Source organism: Grus americana, chromosome 8 (genome assembly GCF_028858705.1).
Source record: "Grus americana isolate bGruAme1 chromosome 8, bGruAme1.mat, whole genome shotgun sequence".
Lineage (NCBI taxonomy): Eukaryota > Metazoa > Chordata > Aves > Gruiformes > Gruidae > Grus > Grus americana.
Window position 1 is genome coordinate 14,779,829 of NC_072859.1, and position 14,953 is coordinate 14,794,781.

The 14,953-nt window shown below is 36.0% G+C and overlaps 1 protein-coding gene across 4 annotated transcripts in view; it reads right to left on the bottom strand.

Moving 5' to 3' along the window:
- LOC129209319 (uncharacterized oxidoreductase ZK1290.5-like) overlaps positions 1-14,953 on the bottom strand; it is a 50,052-nt gene that overhangs the window by 21,402 nt on the left and 13,697 nt on the right. For all 4 annotated transcript variants that reach the window (XM_054833578.1, XM_054833579.1, XM_054833580.1 and 1 more), the window contains 2 exons: positions 12,960-13,208; positions 7,127-7,228 (listed from right to left, as the gene is read on the bottom strand). In XM_054833578.1, the coding sequence (XP_054689553.1) occupies positions 7,127-7,228; positions 12,960-13,208 (351 nt within the window). The remainder of the gene's footprint in view (positions 1-7,126; positions 7,229-12,959; positions 13,209-14,953) is intronic.

A 14,953-nucleotide genomic window follows, 5' to 3' on the forward strand; every position in this document is an offset into this window, starting at 1 on the left:
AAATCTATGAAATAACACTTGTTCCCGTTTCACAGACTAAAACTCATAGACACCAAAGGCTAAGTGTCCTGGCTAAGACACAGGAAGACTGTGGCAAAACTGAAAACACAAAAATCATGCTTCCTCCTCGGAAGGATTTCTTTTTATCCTATTCAGTACAGGTGCTTATCTGCCTTACAATGACATTCCTGCTACTACAATTCTGTGCTCATTACTCCTGCTACAGATCACCTGTGAACCATGATAAACTGTGAGGACAACAGGAGAGGTGGCACAAGTAGAAGTCAAATTGTCAACTTCTGTGACTGAAAACATTATAAACATTTGGTTTACACAACTGTGAAATGGATAACTAAATAGCACAATGCAGCAATACTAGCTTAATATATCCTGTCTCTTTGACCCTGCCTGCTTATACTCACTACTTCAATGCAACACTTAGTTATGTTGACATATTTTTTTCCTTGAGTTGACGTTACAAACCAGATCAGATTAAAATTAAAAAAAAAAAAAAAAAAAATCCATCGAAAAGGCTGTTTGGTTGTTTTCAAAACTGAATCAATTCCCTTGTACCCTTCCAGATCTTCCCTTCTCTCATGACAGTTTTAAGCGTGTAGAATCATACTGTGAACAGAATATAGGTTTAAAAAAAGGCTGGAAATACATTTTTATATCTAGAACATCCTGCAGCTGCTCGCAAACAGTTGGACAATTAAAACTGCAAAAGCAACATAGTACAGAATCAATCCCACTATACCTTAAGTCAATATTGCCACCATACGCTATGTTGTGAAAATGTGATCAAAATTATCAGCACATCAGCTAAGTGCTTAAAGGCTATTAGAATATGTACCCTTCAAACCAGCACTTTGAAAGTATTATGGAGAGCACATACCTAGATTCTAAACAGTTTGTCCCCCCTGCTACCATGATGGCACAGTTTCCTGAACTGGGATACTTTTTGGACTCCCATATCATCTAGGATAATGATTCCCAAGTGGTATGAATAACAGCAACCTGACTGACATCAATAAAGCAATACTGATTTACAACAGCTAAGAATCTAGGGCTTAAATTCAACAGACACAAAACAGACAAATGATTCCTTTCCCCCAAATCATGTACATTATTGAGACAAAAAGTTATTTTGGAGAAGGACTTTCCTTTGAAATGTATTTCAGCATTGCCTTCTTCCCAGGAGTTCTTGCGTTCACACTGGGACCTCTAGGCACTTCTGTGTGGGTACACAAATGGGTACGTTTGCTTTAAGTAAGCTAATCAAAAAGATTTATTTAAATTTTTGACAAAAAGGATTCACTTGCTAGTAGAAAAAGCACAAACCATACACTGCAATAAATCATGAAACAAAGAAGTTTGAGGGCTTAATTTTACACTAAGAATTACCCATTAAGTCCTTAAAATTAAAAAAAAAAACCACCAGAAAAAAGAAAAAAGAGCAAAACATAACAAACGAGGATACATTCATGCAAGTTTAGATTTGTTCCCACTTTTACATCTGCACCGAAATGACTTATTCTATGGCAATTTCTTATTCTTAAATGAGATACTGCATATTATGAAGACTTCCTTATGATCTTTAACATAAACGTCTTTTTTGCATACATCTTTAATTGCTGTCTTATCTGATCAACAGGGTGTGGTGCAACCAATATCCTCAACAACTGCAACCACCTTCAACCCATGAAAACACATCTCTGAACTGTGTTTTTGGTAATAACAAGCTCGTGAAACATCTTCATCTGTACAGAGAGAATACTACAGACCATGTCAAAAAGATGTGTTGCTAAGAAAATTACTTACTTGCTTTTACTTTAGTGCAACTTACATACACACATTCACATATGACTTCTACCAACATAAACACTCGAGACAAACATTTTGTGGAGCTGTAACAAAATGTTTGTGAATTGTCAGTTGTTCATCATTTGACAATATAAGCATAGATTTAAAGTACTTTTTCAGTAGAATAAAAGCAGAATATGTCATCTAGAAAAGGATGTACTAAAAATCTGTGCCACCTACACAAAAACTGTATTTGGTTTACTGAACTCTTAACTCATACTTTTAAGAGCTGATAGAAAACAGGAAGAAAAGATGATGATTGAACTGGTCTATGCCCAAAGATGGAAAGGACAACAAATATTGTTAATGTTGATTAGATTTCTTCTCTCACATGGAATTAGGCAAAACATAACTTTTTTCCAAGAACATAATGACACGGCTTCAATTACTGTGCTAAACAATTTCTGTTACTTTATGGGACTCTCTTCAAATCATACATGAAGGCTATTAAACTAACATATTAATTAATTGTATTTATTTTGAAGAGCATTTCTCTATGTTTAAACAAAACATTAACACCATAAGGAATCTGTGATGCGAGTATGAGCATTTCATGTGAGCATAAGCTGCACTGCTTACACTAAAAAGATAAGCAAAAAATTTTACTCTTAGTAAAATGGCACCGAGCCCCAGTGGGATCTGAACCTAGAACAACCACCATGCTACTGCGCTTGCAAACTTCAGGCAAAAGCTGGCTGGAAGCCGTCATTCTTCCCAGTGTTTTTAGATGGAGGGACAAGTAATCATGTGCATGTGTGTATGAAGCTTGCTGAGATGACAGGCTAGCCACAATGCCAAAATCAAGGTCATTAAAGACACTGCATATGGAAAGGGTCACTTTGCTAGGAACAGACCAATTACCAGTGAGCACATATAATGACTATTCAGAATGTCAGAGCAGCTTGCCACACTGCTTTCATCTGCCAGCAGACAAATGCCTATACAAGAATGTTGCAGCTGTCAAGGGAATATTTGACTCAGTGTATCTTGGAACGGGTTCTGTAGGCAGTCTGGCCTCTGTCCTGAGATATTGGAGAGAACAATTCCACAAAATAACAATGTACGAGACCGCAAAAATTCAAACCATAGCCTTGATATTACAAGAATCCTAGTTGATTTCAGCTGTTACAACAGAAAGAACCAGTTATTATAGAAAAATGTCTCACTGACCAAAATTAAGTTTTTTCTCCCTTTTCCCTCTGCAGTGTTTATCCCATAACTCTTTAAAGGAAAACATATATGCAGGCTGTTGAACAAAGACACACACCTAGAATTCTCTGCCTCTCAGCACTGCAGTATGGATAGACACTTCTTTATTCTGACTGTGACCTTAAGAGAGATGCATATACAACAACGGAGTCACCCGGCTCCTGTGCAACTCAAGTCACAGAAGGATAAAAAAAAAATATTTATTTTTTTAAAAGCTACATTGTCAGGCACAACAGCATTTAAAGAAACTAATTCTTGAAACTGCAAGGTTGTCCACAGCTAGTAGAAATCAGTTTAACAATAAAATCTTTCCTGCTATGAATAGAGAGCTATCAGAAGTCACCTAGCATTTTTAAATGGGAATTTTTAGTGCAGGTAGTGCCTTTATCCTATACTGTCAGGTACACACTACAATTCTAAAAACAGTAAAGAAAATCATCATCATCATCCCCCATTCATTCATTCCTAATTCTCATCATAAAGAAGCTGCAATGACTGATAGTGGAAATTGCTGCAGTTCCTCAGGAGCTTTTCCATTAGAAAAACCTTCCAATCAATACAAATAAAAGATGAGCACGTTTAGCCAAAGACTCTGTAGCTCAAGGGCAAACCAGAAAGACACAGGACCACGTTCCAGACACAACCCAGAGGGATTGATACACCTAAAGTGGGTAAAACTTTCGGGATGTGTGATTTTAGCACAGATAATAAAAGTATTATGTCACACTGTTACAGTACAGGACAATAGCAGCTTCAGAACCTCTACAAGCGTCTTTGGGTATCCTCTCATATCTGTCATGGTGTGCCTCAGGAAAAATCTCAAGAAAAGTGCCCAGGATTCTGGGAAATTGTTTTTAACCTGAAGTGAGATCTCGAGGCAGCTGCTCAGTTGCATTAGGCAGTTGAATAGTGGATTCAAGCACAAGGGTGAGAGTGCTAAAATATGAAACCTTCTTTCAAGTGTGTTCCCCAGACCCCAACCTTGGGGCAGTAACCAGATTCTGTTTAGTTTCCAATGATATAAAGCACATTGGATCCAAGGAGTGCAGCTCAAAACTACAGTATGGTAGTCAACTGGAGAGAGAAACTAGATTTCTAACAAATACTATTCAGAGTCTCATTTTAAATTGTTTAAATTGTTCGTGTTTCCAGTTCAAATCATATCAGGACAGGAGAATCTTTCGAAAAATGTTAACCTCAAATTCCTTTTGATGAAATACAAAAACAGTATAGTGGTAAGCCACAGTGGGGATTTTTCAGTGATAGCAAAGGATCTCTCTCATCACCTGAATCTATTATTTTCTATTTATGAGAATATTCTGATGTTACAGCTCAACTCAAAGCCTTCATTAAGAATATTGTGGTGGGCTGACACCAAGTGCCCACCAAAGATGCTCTATTACTCCCCTCCTCAGCTGGATACGGAAGAGAAAATATAATGAAAGGCCTGTGAGTCGAAATAAGGGCAGAGAAATCACTCATCAACTACCATCAGGGGCAAAACAGACTTGACTTGGGGAAAAATTAATTTATTACCAATCAAATCAGAGTGGAGTAATGAGAAATAAACCCAAACTTTAAAAAGACCTTCCCCCCACCCATCTCTTCTTCCCAGGCTGAACTTTACTCCCGAATTCTCTAATTCCTCCCCACCAGCTGCACAGGGTGATGGGGAATGGGGGTGCAGTCAGTCCATCACACAGTCCCATAACAGAAACCAATTTTTTTCCATGGAGAACAGTGTTTATTATCACTGCACTTTCAGAAACTCTTCAGTATGGGTACAGCTAGTTGCTAAACCCACTAGCAAGTTGAATAATTTCAGTATTTTCTTTGAATTGACTTTCATTTAAATAGGCAATCCTTAAATGTGAAGCTTTTAGTTTCTACTATTTTTTTTCCAGAATATTTCCTTAAAAAAAAAAAAGGCAACAGGACTGCAAACAGGAATCAATGACTACCTAAACCAATGTCAAGTTCAGAGAAGACAAAGGACTCATCTGTTTAGAACTTATGGGTTTTCCCCCAATAAATGAAGATGATTTTTTTTCCTCAAGTAAGGATCTTGACCAAATCCTATATTCAATTCATACCAAGGCTAACATGTTGCTCACATAACACATAGCAAGTCACAAAGATACGCAGCAAGTGTTTAATCTTCAGTGGAAAGTCTAGTGGTTAACCATGCAAACAAATTATTTAACATTTTCCTTGGGAATCATTGCATTTCCATCTCCAGAGTGGTTAACATTTGTGTATCATTTCAGTAACACATGGTTATGGTCAGGACATCCAGATTCTGTATCCCTTAAAGCAAAAACGTGGAGGTTAACGTTCTAAGGCACTTGATTCAACCAGACTAATAAATTTTCCTTCCTCTGTAGATGATCTAACTGAGGTAATTTAGACAACCAGAGTAGGAAAACTTATGCTCAGCTAAATGAATCGTGAGTCTACAAAATGCTTAAATTCAGAAAAAGACTGAGGGTAGCAACATGCAAATTGACAAAACTGTTGAAGAAATGCAATTGCAAGAAAAATAAATATGATGTGGGATGTCTGTAAAGAGGTATCACACACAGGAACAAAAAATAAAGTAATTTTTCCTCTGCCTATGAGGCCAGTGATGGTATTTCCAGTGTCTTACTGGAAGACCACTGAATAGCTCGCAGTCTTTCCTGTTAGGAAGATACAGAGAGAAAGAGTTCTGTAACACAGGAAAGACCACAAGCACATATGCAAAAGCAGAATAAAGCTAATAGGATAGGAATAATAATAGAACGTGAAAATACAACCTGTTTGCAGTAAAATAGGATGGCATATATGGGCACAAATTACATGCACTAACTTAAATACTCATCAGAAAAAAACTTCTCAATGGAAATATGAAATGCCTTGTCGAATAATCCATCTTTGGACTTAAAAGTCATTGATGCTTTGAAATATTAGGTCAGTGAAGTATTTCTTTAAAAACTGAATGTTGTAATAATCCCTTACCTGGCAGAAAACACTTTTTGCAACTTCTCTTACACTTAATATAAAAAGCAAAACCAAAAGATGTACCAAAGATAATTTACTACTGTGTTTCCAGAGGCAGACCTAAAGTAACTGAAGGGTTGAAGTGTAAGAGGACAGGTTGGTTTATTGCTCTGATAAAATAGGTAGTGGCACACAGTCTGTAATTGCCTGTGTACCACTGTTGTGCTACAATCACTATTTCAGTAACTCTGGGTTAGCAGACAGACTACTTCATCCAAGAAGTCTTCTCCCCGTGTGTGGAACTTCTCTGAGACTGTAAACAAGGTGGTCCACATTCCCCAAGAACTGCATGACAGAATCTTCTCTTACAGCACTATTTCTAATAATACTGCATTCTTCAGGAGCAAAACCCTCCTCTTAAATCTACATGATAAATTTTGATTGGGGCAGTCTACTCTTCCTGTTGCTAAGAACAGAAACTGAAGTTTGCAATGCACCGAAAGTCAAATCGACAGTTATCACAACTTGAGAGAATAGCTCCCTTCTTTGAATTTTTCACCCCAAAAGTCAGTACCAGAATCCACAGCTGAGTATTTGTTCCTCATCTAGCCATGTTTTTTGCTGATCTTTTCTTAAACACAAATGGATCTATAAAATACCATAATATACGATAAATTGGAAAATGGCATCATACAATAAAAAAAAAAAAGGAAGTAAAACTTAGCATGATTTATACCTAAAACAGAGGTGGCTACTACAAAGATGTTCTATAGTGGCATATACATTTCAATATAATCTGTAGATCTCCTCAAGAAAGTATGCACACCATCATTAATCTTACAGGCAGAATTTGGTAATGTTTTATTTACAAATGACACAAAGCTCTCATTTAATCTACCAAAATGCTAATGCTGCAATTTCCAAAGAGATTCACATAACTGACACGCCCAAATCCCAGTGAAATATGAGCATCCTATTCAAATTAAGGTTTTGAACATCTCTCACTATGAATTCCCCAAATCCCAAAATGCACTATAATTCCTTCTGCCAAGACAGATTTTTATTATTATATCACCTTTGTCATAGAGCTCCTCCATCGCTCTCCAGGTTTCAGCTCGGACCTCTCGATTGCTTTTACCCAGAACATGTGCATCAGGCCAGTGTATTAAATAAAGATCTAAAAAAGAAACAGAACCAGACTACTCATTAAAGTGTTCAAAAATAGCCCACCCAAACCTCAAAACAAAAAAACATGTGAAAGAGCATTTTCCATCCATCATGACCCCTAACATATTATGATCAAAATAGTTACAATTATTACTCCATGATCATTACTGTATACATCCATTTAGTTTTAATAAATAAAATCTACAACATTTCGTTAACAAGTAAAGGTAACAAGTTGCACATGTGCCACAGCTTTAGGTCACTATAATCAGAATTTCATAGTCACATATGCACTTAAACTTCCAAGACATAATGAGCCCCACATAAATCAAAGGGATTTTGGTCACTGGAATTAAGACTGGACTACTACTGAAGTGCCACAAGTCTTCATGTTTATGGAAGATAAATATGTTTGGCAGTTCTATAGATATTTTATACAACCTCAGCAGTAAGTCTGTTTTTTTCCCTTTCTAAAGAATACTTTGATTTCTGAATTTCTGTTGAGAATTACAGCACATTCTTTCATGCAGGTTTTTTGCTATGATTTTGCGGCAGCATTTGTAATTTTTTTTAAAAGCATTTTTTAAAATTTTATTTCAAGGAAACAAAATTATGCTTTACTGGATTTTATGAAATGTTAGCACAATTTCAAACAGAATTAAGATTTACTACTGATGAAACTAGAACTGCAGATTAAACAGGTAACTGCAGGTATCCCAGTCAAAGAGGTGTTGGTCTTTGATGCATACAGTCTGACACAAAACAGGAAAAGGAAATAAATGCATGACTGAGATGTGCAATCATTGTCTTTGTGCTTTATAACATTCCCTTTTTGGCAGTTCAAATATAGAGTTAAGAAATAAAAAAATAGACTTGTTTGCAATGAGCAGAGTTATTTGTTCTTCAAATGCATCACACCATTCATTTATAGCACCTTTCTGAAAACACAGATGCTCTGCCATAATTTTTTTTATTCATATTTAAGGACTGCACTAATGACTACTATACCACTGGGCTAGTATATTAGCTTTCCACCTCTATAAATACAAATTCAACCTCGATTTAAGAGGAAAAGGTAACATGAAATTCACTATAATACACCAGTTCCCGTTTGGGTAGATCATTGCAACAGTGTTAAAGACAGTATTTTCCTTACACTAAGAATCTAATTACAACAGTACCGAATTTTGTACAGCAAGATACATTACAGATGTACTGAAGAAAAAATTATTTTGGGTGATTCACAAAAATACTGAGCTAAATTTGCACTTTCTGGTATCAGTAACCCATCAGACTTTTAAACACAATTGCTCAGACAAGCAAATATCACATATATAGTGATTTGCAGCACCTGGATTTACGTCACATTTAAAGAGAAAGTTGCTCATTCTTTGCCCTTATATACATAAAATCCACTCCCAATTTAGAAGAGAGTAAAAAAACCACATAGCAGTCTTGTTCATCACTGATCTGTGAATAATTACTTCTTCTCTAATTGCTCTGAAGAAAGAAGTTATATTTATTAAGAATAAATACCAATATATGGTATTGGAATAAATACCAATTTATGTGACATTTCAGTGAAAACTAATATATAGATTATAATTAATATATAGATTAAAATTAGATTAGATATATAGATTAAAGCATTTAGTAAGGTTATGTTCAGAACTCAGGACTACTCTACTTGTGTTGCCAATAAAGTACCTTTTAAAATTTCCACTGATTTATATTAGATGTAATCCCAAGGATTAGCATTAGGAATTGCTAATATCAAGTGTTCATTTTGCTCCAAAATTATATATGCCATTATCAGTACTTACTGCATGCACACTGCCACATTTTAATTTAAACTTTTTTTGCTTGGATAAAGCAAATGTCATATATATGTAGGTATAAGTTTACTTCATGTAAAAATGGAAGAATAACATATCTTTAATTGCTGCTTGTTATATTCTCCAAATCAGACTAATAAGAACTGCTTAACTATGCAGAAACATAATAAATTAATAAAAAGGTCAAAACTCACTGTAACAAACCTAGTTTTGAAGAACAAGCCTTGGCTCATATCAAACCTAAAAGCAAAACTATATTTTTTCAATGTTTAGCACAGTTATATTAATGCAATGTGTGCATTTTCCCTGCTTTTCTCAATTGTCACTGTACTTAGTGTGTACATGAAGTATTTTTCTTTCCTGCACAACTTTTTTTGTTGTTGTTGATTTTTATTCTATTAGATCAATGTGAACTAACCTCCAAAGTATTCTGAATTCATACACAGTCCAAACTTGGTGTGTTACCATTCATGGGATTTATCTATTACACTGAATATGCTGGTAAAACATTTGTCCAGCTCCAGCTGGGGATTTGTGATACGTTAAATTTGCCTGAACGTAACACACCGGAACAGTCAAAAGGAAAATAAAATAGTTGATGAATTTGGTAACCCACAAACCACATTCAAGAAGTTACTTTGGAGGTTTGATCCAAATCCCAAGGAATGTATTCTGCTACTGCCAAACCTGTAAGATATGCTGCCATTTCATGTTGGTTTACTGTGACTGCTGATTGAGGACCACATTTAGAAAATGCAAGGAGCAGAATATCCGTTACAACCGCTGCCCACAAATAATACAAATTTCCAGCTTCTCATGGACATATAATCTACTGATTCAAATAAAAATCCTGGAACACTGCTCTCCTAATACCATTTGCCCAAAAAATGTTTATTGAAAAGGTTTCATAGTAGTATTTTACATGGAACACTTTTTCTCTTAAAAAGCTGTGACTGCTTTCAACTGTTTCAACAGCTGGCATTCTATACACTGCTAATGCACAGATTTATCAATTCCTGTTAGATTACTTCCCAAGTCTCTAATTCAAGTCTGCATGGATGGACTGTATAGCCCGTTAAGGATCCTCTAGAAAATTATCAGGACCTTCTCTAGAACAAAGAGCTTAGCTGCACATTTAGCTGCCAGGGCTCCTACAGATTCTTCTTTTTGCAGTCTTCTGAATGACTAACTTTCCCTCCAACATGAAGGTCTAACTTCACAGATATATTATTTAGGATCTTTCAGTTTTCTATATGAGCAATGTATCTTCACAGAAATGCTGCAAAGCACCACATATTTGGTTAATATCGTATAATGACATCAGGAAATTCTGATTTAGGTACATTTCATACACCATTACCTCACATTCCTATTTCACAAAAAACCTGCCAGCTTTAACACATGCTTGTAACTAAAGAATTTACTTTTCTAAATAAGCTTGGATAGAAATTGCCCTGTTATTACCAGATCTTTCCTTGTCATGGATTTCACATCCTCTCTATGGTATAGACTGGTCAGCAGAAAAGGGACATAAAATGCAGGTATGAATGAAAATAGAGTTAGGATATCTAAGCTTAGTTCTACAAGTTTATAACTATTTTCAAGCCAATCTTCTGCATTCCAGTTACTTTTGGTAGACTTGTGATAACCCTCAAAATTTCCAACAAAAATATCTTACTCTAAGCATTCTTGAAACACTTGAAAAGTTCACATTTCAAGATACTGCCACTTTTTGCTTAAAAATCCTTCCAATAGCACCTTCCAGCTGGGTGCTTTCAGACACGAGGTATAGGACTCCCTAAAGCATGATACTTTCTATGAAGCCCATGAAACACACCATGTATTGTACCTCCTCAGAGGGTCTACTTCACCAGCACATATAGCACGAAACATAGAACTCAACCGTCTCTCTCTCACAGGATTGCAGATCATACCGTGTTTAACAAAAATGGTCTGCGGAGTTGATCCAACACAGATTAAACTCAATCAGCCAAAACCATTACTCCACTTGCCATCCCATCCTTCTTGGAGAGGTCACCATCGTCACTGACAGATCAGTGAATTGCACGTAAAGTATTTCATAAGCCATCGCGCTTTATAAATTGTCAAATTAAAGCAAGCTGAAGCCAGCATTGATGTAGGTCACTGTGTCAGACTAAGTGGTGGTTCAGGAAGAGCTTTATAAATTTTTCAGACATCTCCACATCAGTGGAAGAAAGGTGAAGGAGGTGAAGATAGGTGATGGTATAATAAAAAAAAAGGAAAAATCTGATATGGAAGCAAATTGCACAGGCAGGTGTAATACCTAATTTGTCTTAATAATATGAGCAAAATAAGTCTCAGAGCTGAACATAACTGACAAAGTTTCTGCTTAGCAGCAATATGTAAACTGAGTATTTGTGTGAGCACCTACTTTAAGCAGCCTACTATCTGAGAAAAAAGCAAATTAGAGTACTAAAACGAATCACTGAAAATTATTTCCTGGAAGTGAGTCAAGTTTTCCTCTCATCGACATTCAGAACCAGTGCTATACCAAGCAGAAGGAAAAAGAAAGCAAACATAACAAGCAGAAAGCAGAGAGGAAGAAACACGTTATTTCTTAATTTAGAGGAGAAAGGGCTTTAAATGTTGTTTATGAAAGTCTCCTTGCAGTGACCTATATTTGCATGGAACAGACAAAAGGAGATTTTAATTCATTTTGAATTATTCTGTACCTGTGCAGGAAGTTAAGGGATACATTTCCATAAAGAATGGAGCCAAAGTTGTGTATACAAATACCTCCATCTTTAACAGATACAGGGTTTTTTTCCCTTCATCTTGCAAAGTACCCAAGCATAAAAGCCAGTATATACATCACACAGGTGCCATTAATATTACATCCCATCAATTCTGCAAAATTAGTACCTCACAAAAACTGTTCACTTCCTCATTAAAGTCTATTTATTGGTAACAGGGGGACAGGGTGAGGAAAGAGAAGCAAAATGGTGGTTTTCAGGACACTGACAGATAATGTCTGATGGTTAGGTCAATTATTCCTTGATTATCAGCATAAACACTATCTCCACCAGTGTCATTATTATAGATTATTACTTTAAATTAATCTTTCTCTACCTCCACTTTCTTTTCATTATTCCAGCTAGGGAAGAAGCACCAAAAGCATTTTAAAAAAATCATGTTTATTTTTATCAGGTACTTCCTCTCCTATGATGTGTTGCAAAGAGTTAATTGGCATCACTATTGCAGCTCTTTGCCTGTCTAATAAGGAAGTAACAAGATCACATCTTTGACTAGAAGTAGTTGACGATCAGAGTAAGTTTGAAAGTGCGTAAGTCTAATTCAGTGTTAGTTAGATATAGTCTTCTAAAGTCTTGCAGATACTTCTAACATTTTCCCCAAAGTATATTGCATCAGACAGACCAAACCAAAGACTGTTATTCAGAATTTTTAAAAGTTAATAGACCTACAGAATAAATTTTAGAAAGGACTCCCATTCCTTGAGATTCAACAGACCACACAAGAAATTAGGCATTTTTGTTGCTCTGTTACTAACAAATTATTTTAAAGTTTATGAATCCTTGTTTCATGGGTTTTGGATGTTTCCAGCAAAATACATAAAACTCATGTAGTGGATTCTCAAATCAATTTAACAATTAAATGTACCTTTACAAAACATACCTTGATTTGTTTTAAAACATTTGCAACGATGCAAAATTCTGTGCTCTCAATTATATGTATGTGAACTTCCTAGAGAACAAGCAGAAGAAGAAATCTACAAATGTGTAAACAAAGGCAGAATTCGGTTTTTGTGATCTATCTGTACTACCTAATTTTTTTCAGGAATTCATTCATCTTTGCAAATACTCACATGGAAGGTGCAATGAGTGAGTTATATGTAAAGATTCATACCAAGATACTCAACACCAAGTCTTTCACATGACTCCAAGCAGGCTTTTTTTGTGTTTTCATAGCCATAATCACTATGCCACAGTTTGGTAGTTATCCAGAGGTCCTCCCGCTTCACACTGCTTTCTTTGATGGCTTTTTGGAGGAGAGATTCACAGCCATATCTTTTTGCTGTGTCAATATGACGAATGCCACATTTTTGTAATGCGTGGACCACAGCATCATGGGAATAGCCACCTTGATGGGAAGTACCTAAACAAACAAAATCAGAAGTGAATTGTTAGCAGTGAATCATGAGGGATGTATTTGATCATAATTTTTTATTTTTGTTTTCTTTTTATATTGTCATAGAACCTTCTTATTCAATTTTCATTTCCTAATAGTGAACAAATGGGAACTGACAGATCTGTAGGCTGAGAAAATGCATAAAGTGCTAGAATGTTGATCAGAAATAACTCCACTGAAATCAAATATGAACAGCATTTAACCATAAATAAGTGATTTCAGAAGTCAGGCTGAAAACCAGCAAAGAGAAAACACATACTTTATGGAAAATTAGTATATGGCGCTTAAATTTCACATAGGAGCACAATATTTACAGATGAAAATATTAACAATAAGAAATAAAATATAACTTTAGCAATTTACTTTGCAGAAAGCATATCCTGAAACCTTTCCTCTGTTGAACTCCTGGTTGCTTCAAGTTATTATTGCATTGCACAACCCCAGACATAGGGCCATATCGCAGGTGCAATTCACATAATGTCAAGCTCAGCAGTAACCAAAACAATGGAATCCTACACAAGAGTTACAGAATGGGCATACAGGGAGTTTCAGTAACAAAGTACTGAACTCTCATTGTGTAGGTATTCACTGGATGTGCATTTCGCATGTCAAGGGGACGGAAGGAGGAGGAGACTCAGCAGGAAAAGCAACCAGCAGGAGGACTGTCAGATAAAGAACTGGTTGAGAGCAAGGAGGATGATATTTCTACTTACCCTTTCCTGTTAGCTGTTTTTCCTGCCATGAGCCCCTCACCCATTCACCCTCATCGACACACTTCCCACAAACAGTATTTTCTACAGTTTGTTGGAGGAAATGCTCAGTCAGTTCCAGTCAGCTACCAAAGCCACCTTCTAAGATGATGATTAGTACTTAAGGGCCTTAGTGCTATAAACAAGTCAGCATGCAAATGGCTACGTCACTAACTTCAGAAGGGCCCTGGGCAGTCCAGACAGTTGACAGCAACAGGGTCTTCAGCTACTGCTGAATCTAAATAAATAGAGGACTCCAGGTCAAAGAATAACATAAAGTGAAATTTGTATCTGCTGTTAACTTTCTCTTTCCCCCACAAACACAATATTTATTTCTACATCAAACACTGTCACATTATGAAATTAACAAATGTATTTGGCCACCCAGATGAAAACACAGACTGTTACCTTAGATTCATCCTTAGAACTTCCCACACCTGAACTGGAGAAAGAATGCCCACAGGAGTCTGCGTGACTCTCTCACACACATCATAACACCACATGCAAGAACGAGAACTACAAAAGTCCTACTTGCATGTAAGGCAAGTGAGGTTCTCTTAAATGCTTATCATTTTTGTTCATTCCCAGTCTTGGAAGGAAAGCCAACAATACTTCTGTAAACTTGCTCGACACTTCAAGTCATTTAAAATAAGATATAATATGGTCTGATATCACACACATACACCTGAGGATCACGACATTCTGCTGATCACAATGGGACAATCCCCGCTTTATGTTCATGACCTACAAAATGTGGAGTACTGAATTCTTGATTTATCTTCATGGAATTTAGAGTGATGAAAATATAATACTATATTCTTACAATTGACATGTGTATTGTAAGTATTTTACCTTCCATATGTAAACAAAGTTCTACTGTTTTAAAAGACAAAAACTTTACAACTTTTTTTCTCCATAGCCACTAATTATGATTAATAACTGGCTTCGTGAAAGATGTCCCTG